The 14,846-nt window shown below is 36.1% G+C and overlaps 1 protein-coding gene and 2 pseudogenes across 1 annotated transcript; 1 reads left to right on the top strand and 2 right to left on the bottom strand.

Moving 5' to 3' along the window:
• The first annotated feature begins 711 nt into the window (after window positions 1-711).
• LOC120214275 lies at window positions 712-7,168 on the top strand (annotated as a pseudogene).
• Window positions 7,169-10,114: 2,946 nt separating this feature from the next.
• On the bottom strand, window positions 10,115-11,011 carry LOC120214274. The gene has a single exon (XM_039212213.1). It carries the CDS (start codon window positions 11,009-11,011, stop codon window positions 10,115-10,117), a length of 897 nt encoding a protein of 298 aa, XP_039068144.1.
• A 1,625-nt stretch (window positions 11,012-12,636) lies between these two features.
• LOC120214273 lies at window positions 12,637-13,617 on the bottom strand (annotated as a pseudogene).
• Between the last annotated feature and the right edge of the window lie 1,229 nt (window positions 13,618-14,846).

The following is a 14,846-nucleotide window of genomic DNA, read 5'->3' as shown; positions in this document are numbered from 1 at the left end:
CTCCAAAATCCTCTTGCATTTTCTTCCTTTATATTAGTTAAATTCTTTTCCTTTGCCTGTGGTCTTTCCCCCTTTGGATTTTCCACGTAAATGTTGGTGTCCTTTTTTTCTTTTTCAATATGCTTATTTATTTTATGATAATCGTTTTGATATTATAACACATAACTTATAACATCGGGCCTTATCGAGGACCAATCCTTTGTAGTTCTATATGAATGAACACGATTGTATTAAAGACGTAATTTTGGATGCCATTGGCTCTTAATGAAATCTATTATCTTTCAAAAAAATTCTATAAATGTGGCATGTGTCGTTTAACGGCAGTAGAGGTCCAAACACCTAAAAATATAACATTAAAAACATTAGACATCTAAATTGACCGAAAATAATTTAAACAATTCAATAAAAAGGTTATAATTTGGACATTTATTTTATATTAATCCTTATAAAATATCACCTTAATGTCCAAACCCCAAAGTTGAATTTCTCCCCCAAACACAATTACAATTAACAATACCTAACAATTTCTTCAAAGATTTCAGGTTATATCAGCATAAAAGCAAAAACTAAAAGGAAACAAAAGCTGCCAAAGTTTCAAAATTTTTGACTATTTCTTTTGTAATGCTTCATTATATTGGGCTAATAGTATTTCTTTTTTTGGGTGCTTCTCCTTCTTCTACTCTCTATTAGAATAAAAGCTTCAGACTAAGGATGACAACTTTTACATTTGCTCCAACTCTCCCTACAAAGCCAAGACCTTCTGTGTATTAAAAAAATAACTTTTTTTATTTACAAAAGAAGATCTAAGAAAAAGAACCTGCTTATCTTTCATTCTTTTTCTGAAAACTGGAAGATTATATATTAATATGATGGGTTGAATCAAAGCTCAAGTTTTTATTTTTAGGAGTTGATGAGAAATAGAACCCAGGGTTTTGGGTGTTGGTCTCACTATGTGGGAAAACCCACTCACCCGTTGAACTCATTTAAATGGGTGGTTGTCATATTTTTTATCTGTTTTGAAAGTCTACCGCATTTAATGTTTCCTTTGACTTTGGTAAAAATCTATTTTACTTTTGGTTTTGTGTGTTTTTGGGGGCTGTAATTTCAGTAAAAATCAAATTTGATTTTTAGAGAGGGAAACTCACGTTGGAGAGAAATAAAACAGGACAAACACAATTTTGTTAAGTTTGCACATCAGTGATCAACTCTTTGATCAAATGAACACCCATGGTTCGATTGAGCTGATTTTTTTACAGCAACTACACTACTTAAGGTTCTTGAGTCTGTACGGTCAGATTTTTTATCTGAGTTCTATAGTGACGAGAAACACCAAAATTTAGCAGCTGCATTTTTGGGTGATGTGCTCCATTTTTCTCTCTTTTGCTAAAGATTACTAGTTGTTAACCTTGTTGGAGTTGAATGCTTGTTATAGGCTTAATATTGTAGTATTTTAGCTGAACATTTAATGATAGTGAAGCTTTTGATCAGACTATAAAGTTCTGTGGTTTTTACCCTTGATTTAGAGGGTTTTCCACATAAAAATATCGATGTCTCTAATTATTTATGTTGTGGTTGCATTGGTTGGTTTGTGGTTGACTAGTGTTGTTAGAGAACATATATTATGTTATTATGCTTGACATAATTTTTTTACAAGAGTTATTGGGGGAGAAAGAACACCGGTTGTGCTTCTGCTTGTGTTCGGTTGTTCATTTTTTCCCCAACAAACTATTATCAGAGCTTGGTTATTGTGCCAGATAATTATAAAAATTAATATGAGCAAGATGATTATGTTGAATGGCATGAATTATCAACTTTAGCGGAATAAAATGAAAGACTTGATATATTTGTGAAGGCTTTGAATATTTTGATCTTTGCTATTCAAAAACCCTATTCTAAAAGTGATGATGAATATAAATTTGAGCATGAAAAATGTGTGGCTTTATTTGACAATTTTTTGAATTGATCAAGAGACACATGCTCGCACATTATGAGAAAAGTTTGAAAGCTTGTATGCTTCGAGGTCAAGCAATAACATGTTGTTTTTGCTAAAGAAGATGACGGCGTTGAAATACACAGAAAGAATGTCTATAGCTGACCATGTTAGTGAATTTTAGAGTGTGATGAACCAGTTGCTTGGTATGAGTGTCAAATTTGATGGTGAGATTTTAAGGCTTTGGTTGCTTGCTACTCTACCAGACTCTTGAGAGACTTTTTGGGTCTCACTCATTAATTCTGCTCTACAGGATATTATTACTTTGGATTTGGCTAAAAGTGGAGTCTTGAATGAAAAGGTTAGAAGAAGATCTCATGGTTCTACATCACAATCCGAGGTGTTGGTTACCGAGAATATGGGAGATACAGAGACAAAGATGGAAAAGGTAGAGATAAAAACTTAAGCAAGTCAAGATCAAGATACAAAAATCTTGAGTGTCATCATTGTGGTAAGAAATGTCATATCAAGAAATATTACTTTAAATGAAAGAAAGAGAACAAATGTGGTAGTGATAAACACGATCGGAAAGATGATGAAAAATTTAAGCGTGTTGCTACAGTTACTCGTGATGATCTATTGGTTATTTATGATTTGAATTTGGTTAACCTAGCATGCGACGAGAGTAGTTGGGTGATTGATACTAATGTTTTACTTCATGTCACGTCGAGGAGGGATTTTTTCACATCTTATACTCCTAGTGATTTTGGGATATTGAAGATGGGTAATAACGATTTGGTTCTGGTTATTGGCATGTGGGATGTTAGCTTGGTGAGTAACAATGGTGCAAAGTTAACTCTCAAGGGTGTCAGACATGCACCAGACAACCGTTTGAATTTGATTTCTGCATGAAAACTTGACGATGAGGGATTTTGTTTCACCTTCAGTGAGGGGCAGTGAAAGCTGACTAAAGGCTTCTTGGTTGTGGCACGAGAAAAGAAGAGCTCGAATTTATACTTGATGCAGGCTTCAACTTCTCGAGAAACTGTGAATGTGACAATGAATGACAACTCAACTGAGTTGTGGTACAAACGACTTAGTCACATGAGTGAGCAGGGGCTTAATTGTTTAGCCAAGAAGAATCAACTTTCGAGTTTGAAGAATGCTACACTAAAGAATTGTGCTCATTGTCTAGCGGGGAAGCAGAGAAGAGATTCTTTTAGAAGTCGTCCTCTTTATAGAAGATCATAGTTGCTAGAGTTTTTTCATTTAGATGTTTGTGGTCTGATAAAGGTAAGGTCATATGGTGGTGCACTTTATTTTTGTGATTTTCATTGATGAATATTTAAGAAAACTGTGAGTCTACACCTTGAAGTCGAAAGACCAAGTTTTTGAGGTATTTAAACAGTTTCAAGCATCAGTTGAAAATGAAACATGAAAGAAGTTGAAGTGCATTTGTACAGATAATGGTGGCGAGTACACAAAGTCATTTCATAAATATTGTCTGTGACAAGGAATCATACAACAGAGGACACCAGTGAAGACTCCATATTTGAATGGTTTAGCTGAAAGAATGACCCGAACAATATGCTTTTTGTTAGATGCAAAGTTGCCAATATCATTTTGGGTTGAAGCTTTGAATACAATGACATATCTAATTAATCTGTCTCCTAGTGTTCCTTTGCGAGGTGATGTACCAGATAGAGTTTGGTTTGGTATATACGTGTCATATGATCACCTTTGTATGTTCAGTTGTAAAATATTTGTTCATGTTCCAAAGAATGAAAAAACCAAGTTGGATGCCAAGACTCAACAATCCATCTTCATAGGTTATGGTCTAGATGGTGAGTTCAATTATAGACTTTACGATCTAGTTCAGAAGAAACTCGTGAGAAGCTGAGATGTTATCTTCATTGAGGATCAGACTATTGATGACATTGATAAGATGGAGAAAGTGGATTCACAAGATAATAGTGACTTGATTGACGTGAATCTTATTTCCCTAGACCCTTCACTAGATCCTATTCAGGATAATGTGCACGGTGATGTTCTTGATGATGTGTACGATGATTTTCATGATAACCAACAAGGTATAGGTGACTTTAATTCTCTCATGGATGATGTTTTGAATGATCAACTACAAACACCTATAGCTCCACCAGCAGTTCCAATTTAGAGGTCTTCAAGAGATTGACGATCTTTTGTCATATATTCTTCTGATGACTATTTTCTTTTGACTGACGGGGGAGAACCTGAATGTTATGAAGATGTTATGGAGAGTGAATGCAAAGATCAGTGGGTTGAAAAAAATGAAAGATGAACTTCAATCCTTGCATGAAAACCATACCTTTGAGTTAGTGAAATTGCCTAAGGGCAAGAAAGCTTTGAAGAATCGATGGGTTTATGAAGCAAGAAAAGATGTCTTCATCTCCACGATACAAAGCTAGATTAGTCATCAAGGGTTATACTCAGAAAAAAATGGATTGATTTTGAAAACAATATTTTCTTCTGTTGTGAAGATGTCCTCTATTAGAACTATACTGAGTTTAGCAACTTGTTATGACTTAGAGATTGAACAAATGAACGTGGAAACTGCTTTTCTTCATGGTGATTTGGAGGAAGAGCTTTTCATGGAGCAACCAGAGGGATTTTTTGTACAAGGGAAATATGAGTGTGTATGTTGAAGAAGAGCTTGTACGATTTGAAGCAAGCTCCTAGGCAATAGTACAAGAAGTTTGAGTTTGTTATGGAAGAGCAAGGCTACAAGAAGACTACTTCTGATCATTGTGTGTTTGTTAAGAGATTCTCTGGTGATGATTTCATTATCTTTTTGCTCTATGTTGATGATATGCTTATTGTTGGTCGTAATGCTTCTAGAATTGACAAGTTGAAGCAAGAGTTGAGTAAATCCTTTGCAATGAAGGATTTGGGACCAACAAAGCAAATTCTTGGCATAAGGTTGACACATGATAGAAAGGCCAAGAAATTATGGTTATCACATGAGAGGTACATTGATAAAGTACTTCAGAGATTCAATATGGACAAAACTAAAATGGTGGATACTCTTTTTGCTACACGCTTCAGATTGAGTGTTAAGCATAGTTCATTCCTCATAAAAAGAGAGGGAAGAGATGCAAAAAGTTCCTTACTCTTCAACCGTGGGTAATTTGATGTATGCAATGGTATGCACGAGAACAGACTTGGCTTATGCAATTGGTACAATTAGTCAGTTTCTTTCTAATCTATGTAAAGAGCATTGGAATGCAGTGAAGTGGATTATAAGATATCTTCATGGCACTTCCAACATGCAACTTTGTTTCGGCAATGAGAAATATGTTCTTGTTGGATATATAGATTCAGACATGGCCGGAGATATTGACTCTAGGAGATTTACTTCAGGTTACTTGATCACTTATGTAGGGGGATCTGTGGCATGGTAATCAAGATTGCAAACGTGTATTGTGTTTTCCAAAACCGAATCAAAGTTCATTGCAGTGACCGAAGCGTGCAAGGAGATGTTTTGGATGAAAACGTTTGTGCATGAACTTGGTTTTACTCAGGAGAGGTATGTCTTGTATTGTGATAACCAGAGCGCGATTCATCTTGGTGAGAACTCAACTTTTCATGTTAGATCAAAGCATATTGATGTGAGGTACCATTGGATACGAGATGTTCTTCAAGCTAAATTGTTAGAGCTTGAGAAGATTCACATTGATGATAATGGTACTGATATGTTGACAAAGGCGCAACCAATAGAGAAGTTTGAAGCATGCTGCTTGATCGTTGACATTGAGTTTTCCCCCACATAGTTAGAGGGGGAGATTTATTAGGTGTGGGTCTCACTATGTAGGAAAATCCACTCACGCGTGTAACCCATTTAAATGGGTGGTTGTCATTTTTTTATTTGTTTTAAAAGTATGCCACATTTAATGCTTCATTTTACTTTGAAAAAACCTATTTTACTTTTGGTTTTTGTGTGTGTTTTGGGCTGTAATTTCAACAAAAAAAATCAGATTTGATTTTTAGAGAGGAAGCTCACGTTGGAGAGAAATAAAGGGGGGAGAAAAATAATTTTTGTGAAGTTTGCACAATAGTGATCAACTCTTCGATCGGAGGTCTATTCGAGGTTCGATTGAGCTAATTTTTTGAGAGAAAGTAGAAAACTTGGTGTTCTTGAGTTTATGGTCGGTTTTTTAATCCGAGTCCTGTAGCAACGAGAATCTCTAATTTTCAGTAGTTGCGTTTTCGGGTGATGTTTTCCATTTTTCTCTCTTTTGCTAAAGATTACTAGTTGTTAGCCAGGTTGGAGTTGAATGCTTGTTGTAAGCTTAATATTGTAGTCTTGTAGCTGAACATTTGATGATAGTGGAGCTTTTATTCAGACTCAAAACCCATTGTTTTTACCCTTGATTTAGAGGGGTTTTCCACGTAAAAAAATCGGTGTCTTTATTTATTTGCATTGTGGTTGCATTGTTGGTTTGTGGTTGATAGTGTTGCTAGAGAACATATAGTGTGTCATTGTGCTTGTCATAATTTTTTATAGGAGTTATTGGGAGAGAAAGAACACCGGTTGTGTTTCCACTTGTGTTTGGTTTCTTCCCAACACAAAGAAGCTTCCCAAAATTTACACACTTAGGCATAGTGATATAACATCAAAACTTACCTTGGCAATCTCACAAACCATTAACAACTCTCAGGTAAATCACCGAGGTGGTTTAATAGGTTCAAGAACCGGGCATTTGTATAGGTAAATATGGGGTTTGATTGTAGTTGCAGGGATGGGCCAACAAATTTTAAAGAGATGAAGTGGTGGAGGAATGGAAGAAAGTGGATGGAAAAATGTCTTTGCAAGTCCATTGTCACATAAGCGGGGGCCATTTCCTCTTAGACTGGTGTGCTAGACTTAGATGCTTCATCTTCCGCAAAGAACTACCTGTGTGTGGTACGTTACTTAATTAATCATTTCTCCATCAACAAATGAATTCACGTATTGAATCTTCTAGAAAGTAAACCCCTTTTTTCATATTAAAAAAAAAACAAAGGTACTGAAGGCGTTTGTCCATGGAGATGGGAATTTGTTGAAAAACTATCCGAAATTACAGGAAGCAATTGGGTCAGGACGATTGTGAGTTCTGCTTTCCACCGTTGAGCTCCATCACATGGCCACAAGAGGTTCCCCGGCAGAATGAAAAACATGGAATGAATTGGCATTTAATTACAAATATGAATGATTGGTGACCCACAATTCATGGTAATTTGTGAACGAAAACAAAAAGATGTGAATACAAAGTCTAATTTCTTAAAACCGTTCCCATTTAAAACACAAGACATCCCATACAGATGTTTCAAGGTCCCAGAAAGCGATGCTGCGCTATACGTTTAAACGTGTATAACATCCGACTCAGTCCCAGTGGTAGCAATTCTTACATCACTTCTTTTGGTTAGAGGCGCCTACGCTTCACTATAATTTTTATCAACCTCCCATTTTTGTATTTATCCTCATCGCATAATCTTATATTAAGAAGGTAAATTTATAAAATTTTAAGTCGAATTAATTTAAAAGAAATTAGAAAATGAAACTAGATTATCAATAAAAATTATGAATATATTTAAAACATATGGGAATTTGAAATTTCAGTGAGAGTCCCCCTTCTATCTATCCCTTGTTTCAAGAAATTTTTATTATATTTGGAAAGATAGTGTGAATAGCGATGCTTATCGAGCCAGTCGATCACTGTTTGAGCAGTGTTGACTCGACTCGAAAACTGTTCAACTCATGCTCAACTCGATTCGTTGTTCGTTTAGCTCGTAAGAATGTCATATTTTTTTTAGTATATGTAAGATAGTAATATTATATTTCTTAATATAAACATAAACCAACAAAACCAAAAGAATAATTAAAATAGTGTGTGAAACAATTTCAAAGTATAAACTTCAAAGCAACAATCCACAAATACACCAAACTAACATATCATAATCAAAGTAATAATCCACTAATATATCAAACTAACATATTACAACCATTCTTGAAGAAAAAAAAGTTTAACAATACATAATTAATCTTAAAAATAAGACAATCAACATCCTAAAAATTATTTAAAAAATTAACGAGCTACTCCCGAACTTGTCGAGTCCAGTTAGATCTTACTCGACTTGATTCGTTAAGGTTTCGAGTGGAACTCGAATTTGAGTTGAGTAAACTTGAGTCGAGTGTTAATCAAGTTTTAACCAAGTCGAACTCGAATTGTTCAACTCAATAACACCCCTAAGCTACTTCAATGGTTTTGGAAGATTTAAACTTCAAGAATTTTTCTAAATCATTTCCATTTTATTTGTATGTTCTAAATCTATAGCTTTACTCCTCTTATTCTCATGTTTGATGCACGAGTCAATTTCATATTTGTTTGAATAGCAAAAGAAGTTGGCGAAAAAATTAGAACCCAAACGAAATGAGAAAATGATGAAAAGTTAGCAAAAGAGCTCCCTTTGTTGGAGAGTATTAAGGTGGATCACTTTTAACTCCAAAATACTACTTGAAATTCATAAATATGAATTGTTTTCCACTTTTATTCTCCATTTTCGCAGCACCAAGAATTTTTAGTTATATAATAATATTTCCGGAAGCAGTAGATGGAGAATAAAATACTGGTATAACACTTGTTATTCGTAAGGATTAGAGGTTCCCTAGTGGCTCAATGATGACTACTATTAGAAAATGGGTAAAAGCGGTAGAAAACTAACAGTCTTGAAAGCGTGAAGGGACTGGCCCAGCATGAAAATCATGGAGGATTGTTGATAAACGAGACATTAGGTTGACCAAATTATATTGAATTGGTGGTCGTAATAATCTTTGAAAATAAGGTTATGATGCAACGTTTAAATGGAATATTAATGGATATTAGGTATTAAATTGCTTTTGAAAACAAGACCTATTTTGCATGGAGAAAGAATTGACTTTGATTTTGCATAACCATATATCTTAATGGTTGTGTCAGTCGGTTATATGTATTACAGACTGAAAACTCTGGTTATGTACTGTGGAACCCAACCATCTGTGGTCCCTGACCCTGAGAAAAAGCGCCCACCAACTCTGTTCTCCCTTAAACAGCTCTTATAAATTTCAATGGTTTCGGCTCGTAGTTGGGTTTTGACCCACCAAGCATCTAGTCTAGTGTTTGCAAAAAGTATCCACCAGACTTAACAACTTATCTTCTACAACTACAAGCTTACAAAAAAACCAAAACCAGTATCCAACGTTTTACATGCAACTGCAACCTTTGTTGATCTCATCTCAGGCATGTTGGTGGGAGTGGGTCAATGTAGCACTTTGGGTTTCTTTTGTCCTTTATTGTCACTGAAAGGTGCAATCATTTTTAGAAGAAAATAAACAAACTCGAAAGCTCATGGTCATCGCTTTTTTGACTGATAAAGAATTGAAAAACCCCTTCCCATTTATGATATTTGAAATCCCAATTTCAAATGAACAATCGCCTATCTGTTTCTTACAACTCCGGGATGATTTCCAACCTACAGCTCTTCAACCATAAAAATCTTTAAACAAAGTTTTCGTTTAGCATCCTTCGAGTACAAGCCTCCGAGTCAAATGTAATGCACAAATATGACATCTGATATGATCACGTGATTAATTATAACAAAACCTAGATTCGACGATCAGATCTATTTAATTTGTTGGTCTAGAAATAAATATAATTAGCCCATGACTGACACTCCTAGTTAAGGATCTCTAAAATAACTTAATCAAGATTGAGAATGAATCGAACCTTCAGCAATCTAGAGAAATACACCAACGATCTGACTACGACTCTTCATCTACTTTAGAATAGGTGAATCGCCAACGGCCAACAAAACCAATTTATTTTCAATAACACCCTTAAATATGTGCTTATGAATCATGGAAGAATACCCTTTGTTAAAAATCGAAAGTAAAAGAACAGTTGGGTTGTTATTTTCCTAGACATTGAGCCAGGAAGTTATGGAAAAGGGAATAATGAAATGAAGTGAACCTTAACATATTCTTGAAAATCAGAGTTGTTCTGTTCCAAGATAGTGAACATAAGAATCGATTCTATTTGGGAGACATATAGAGCTAAACTTGAAAAAATAATGATCATACATGAAAAAAGAAAAGAAAAAGAAGCCATAGTTACCATTTACAAGATGATGTTAAGTTGCAGGCAATGTTCGAGCCCTTATATGTCCAACCATGGAAACCTGAAGAGCCTCCTCTTCATATGCTCTCCTCGTCAACTCCTCCATTCTTGCTTTTTTCTTCACTTTAACAAACATCGCCACTAAAAGCAGCCCCAGAAGGAAAGCCCCCAAAGCAGCTCCCACAGAGCATCCCACCACCAGTTTCCATTTGCTAATCTTCTTCCTCACAGCCGCCGGCGCCGACGACGATGACTGAGGCGACTTCACCACCAAACCAAAATGGCCATGCCTGCTTGCCACACAAACGTTGGGTGATACTTGGTTCTTCAATGTTACTTTTCCATTTCCTTCAAAACTAGCACACAATGGCAAGAATCCTGTGATGTTGGATGCCTTTGTAACGTTGCTGAAATCGATTTTAATAGGTTTGTCAATGGCAAGAATCCCAAGCTCGAAAGGGCTACCAAAACTCAGATCACTGTTGGCATTATAAGCGAGGAGGCCTAATATTGGTGACACCAGCTGGTAACCTGATAGATCGTAGTTAGCATAATATATGGATGACCAATTATAACCCAAGTTTTGTCTAACTACCATCACTCTCTCCGCACAAGGCTGAACAATCACACCACTTCTAAGATGAAATTCCTTAACCTGTGCACCATATCTGTGGAGACTCCCACATCTGAACCTTACCGTATTGACACCGATGCTGGAGAAGTTTTCCGGTAAATTTACAGTGTGTACAATACCAGTTCTCAGGTCCCTGTCAAGGGATTTCACCGTGTAGTCCCTAATGAGAAGATCGAGAAGGCGAGCTGATTTGATCCCTTCGGCTTCAGCTTCCGTTGAGACCAATGATCCCCATGAAAGTGTTAACAACATGAGATAGTAGAGATCAAGTCCCATGAGAGGATCTTAGGGTCTCTTCTGGATGTGACAGGTTATGAGGTTTTTGTACTGTTTGGGGATGTTTAGAGCGATACAGGCTTTGAATTGCAGAGAAAAGGAGGTACTAGTGGGAACATAGAAATAAAAAGTTGTTTTCTTTTGCAATATATGGTGTCGAAGGTAGAATCTGAGAGCATTGACACTTTTGCATGATGTGGGGGCAGGGCAACATACATTTTATCTGCAGTTTCTCCAATGGTTGAATCTAACAACAATGACACTTCTTTTCATTTTTCTAACAATGGGATTCTCCCCATCACCTTAGAGAAATCAAGTCTCCTTTTTTGTACCAGCAACAGGCACACTAAGTATTGTACTTTTAGACAGGCAACCGAATGGTTGGGGTATATACATTAAAAAGTTGCCTTTTTTGCTTTGTGGCATGGGAAAGAAACTTTTGCGGAGCCAGGGTAAGGGGGAGAAATGATTTGGGGGATGGGTTGATGATGATGACCCACCCCTCCTATGAAAAAGGAAGGTGGCGTGCTGAGTGATCGCAATGAGGGCAGATTACCCTATTTAGGGGGACCTTACCACTCCAATTGTGTTTCTAACATGTTCCCCACTCCTAATGAATTCGTTGGTCTCATTGTTAGCTATCCATATGGCATCCCATCACAATTCTTCTTACCCCTCTGATTTGGTCCCCAGACACACATGCATTCATTACTGTCATCGTATGCCTTTTTATTCTTAGGCTAATTTAGGTTTCTAGCCAAGCCCAAGTATAATATCTCGACGTTTGATTGAATAGTTATTTTAGTATTTATTCTTTTTAGAACATTTTAGTTCTCAGTGTTACGTTTTAAGATAAAATGATTTATAGTTGGATGAAAATCGTTAATTGACTTATTATCAACGTTTACCGACGACATGACAACTCTTATGTGTCTAAAATGATGACATAACACAAATCACATGTGCATGAGTTAATATATGGCACATGCCAAGCGAATATAAGTAATGACATAACACATATCACGTATATATAAATAATGTTATGACATGGCATCATTTTAGAAACATGAAATTTATCACATCAACAACAAACATTTATCATTTGTTATTAACTGTTTTCATCCGATTAGAGGACATTTTACTTCAAAATGATATGTTGAGGTGATTAAAGTGGTCATTTTATCAAATATTAGAATGAATTTTTGTATTATGGAAATTAAATAATAGAAAAAGGTTCTATTTCTTTTATCTCGTATCCTGGTGAAATAAATAGTACTATGCATAAAAAAATTGAAGATCATAATCCTTCTTGGTGGGTATTTGCGGTTGGAACGTTTTTCCTTCCAAAATCATGTTTTTCTGACTGTGTGACAAACTGCAAACCGCCAACATTTAAGAAGCTATAGATAATTGCCCATATTTCAGGAATCTTACCCAGATCTTGGTCAAGCAATTAGTTAATGTTACCGAGGATTTTTAGACTTTCTAGAGAAAGCAAACTCCAAGGATAAGGTAAAACAAAAAAACCAAAGTACAATAGAAGAAAAAGGCCAAAACAATTTTGAAGATAATAGTTCTCCAAGCCAATGCCAAAAAAAGAAAAAAAAATATTGTGAAGTGATGGATTAGTGGAAGTTGACATCAGTGGTGTATGTCGATCCTACATTCCAATTTTGAGGTGTAACATTCCAGGCAATGATAGTTTCCTTGGAAGTGTATGAAGTGAGCTTAAAGGAAAGTGATTGGCCTCCAAGAGCTGCAAATGCCTGGTATGTTGCTCCCCAGTTATGGCTCATGCGTATCCACCCTGTTATTTTGCTTCCTTTCACCCACATTTGGGCTATGTCGTCCCCGCCTCCGACATTCATCACGTACACCAACAGCCAGTACCCGTTTCCTTGGAAATAAAATTGGATCCCCCTCGCGTTTCACACAGAACCCTGCAAGCATCGGAATCCATACAAGTTGATCATGATCAATCTGAAAATTTTAAACTATTATGTGATTTTGTCATTCTGAGCATGTTACACACCTTCTATACACGACGGGGACAATGCCGGCTTTCCATTGAGCCATTTTCATGAAAGCGGGCTTGGACATGTCAAAGTGGACTCTAGGAGGGTTGCACCAGCCACCATTGTTTGAGTCTTGGGCCCAATTTGGAGGGAAAATGTTGGTAGCAGTCACTGTGGTATATGGAACACCAGGGTAGCACCAAGGTGACTGAACACACTTTATCTGGTAACATGTCCCGCAAGCAAAGCCATCGTTGAACAATGTTGCACTCACAGCAGCCGAGTCGGTACCATAACCATTGCTAAACAAATCCCGATAACCACAAGCTCCTCCTGTTAGAGAAACAAATCAAAATATGCACTTCATCAATTGTCTATCCTGATGAATATTACAAAGGTTTCAAAACAATGATTAGCTATACGAAGGTGTGTATATGAAGAACATACCCATGGTCCCGGAGGTTTCGTCCCCGTAAAAGGTGGCATGGGCAAGGGACCAAGGGCTTGGATGCAACACGACTGGTAATGGATCAGCAACAGAAAAATTTGCTGATCATTACTAGTGCCATTGAAAAGAACTTGAACCTCCATGAATCAAAAGAAGCCATGGTTTACTCTTTATTCTAAGACAAATAGGAAGAATTCCTGTGGACTAATGTACATGTAATTTTTCTTTATATATAGTTCGGAAACCATCTGCAGAATGATCAAAAACCAAATTTTTGGGTTCGTGACACTCACGAAGATAAGTTCTGTCAAGTCAAACTCAATTTGGAAGTAGTTAGGGTGTAGTGCTTCTTCCTTCATTTCATATTGTTTGTCATGCATGTATATTTTAATGATCTTCAACGTGCGTGCAACTTCTATTTGTGCCCTTTAGTTTTGTTAATTTTGTACACCCGAAAGATGGAGTGAACTTGGTGGTATTGCTCTTCTCTCAACTCAAACAACACTAAAAAGAGAGGAGTGTTTCAAAGCAAATGTTTGCTTGGGATATTTGAAAGTAAATGAAATTGCCCACTATTTATAGGCTAAATAGTGAGGGCAAAATAGTCACTTGCAAAGCACAATTTAATTCTATTAAACATAGAATTAAAAGTCTTTAAAAGACAGTTACAAATTGAGCATTACCAACACTCCACCACTAATGCGAAATAATTCTTTCGTAAAGATGAGAGCAATGAAGTTAAAAAACGATAAGAGCAATAGCCAGATAAGTTGCTTAAGCACTAGTGAACGTATCTTAAACTAGTACATAGTGATAATGAGCAATCTTTTTCTTAGATAAGTGAAACTAGTCTTGAATTTTCTAGATAAGGGTAAACTCATAACACAAAAGTAACCCCTTCATCCATCAAAGTCCTCGATGTGTCTACAAAGAGTATATACAAAAGTGTATATATGTTTAACCTTCTTTCCTCAGGATTCTAATAAGTGTACTAGAAAAATGACCCAACGTTTTTCATAGAAAGTGATTATTCCTTCTCACTTATGTAGGTTATTTCATTCGGTCTATCTCAACGTAAACCACTCAAACTGAGTTATGAAATAATTAAGAGCTTTTACAACAGCTCAACCTCACAATAAGTAAAGTGAATTTCTTCAAGTTCATTTTTAAATGAACCACCCAAACTCTAGGATAAGAAATCATTAAGAATAAATATTCAACCTCATTATTCGGAGAATTCAACATGTCATTTTCACTAGGAACTCCCATTCAATATGTCATTCTCACTAGGAACTTGACGAGCGTCGTTTTTCGTGTCAAATTAATTCCTTCTTCTCAATTAATAAATAAAAGAAATTTAATGTAGTAAAAG

Source organism: Hibiscus syriacus, unplaced genomic scaffold (assembly GCF_006381635.1).
Source record: "Hibiscus syriacus cultivar Baekdansim isolate YM2019G1 unplaced genomic scaffold, ASM638163v2 tig00110057_pilon, whole genome shotgun sequence".
NCBI classification, from domain to species: domain Eukaryota; kingdom Viridiplantae; phylum Streptophyta; class Magnoliopsida; order Malvales; family Malvaceae; genus Hibiscus; species Hibiscus syriacus.
This window is presented reverse-complemented; position numbering and strand designations above follow the sequence as displayed.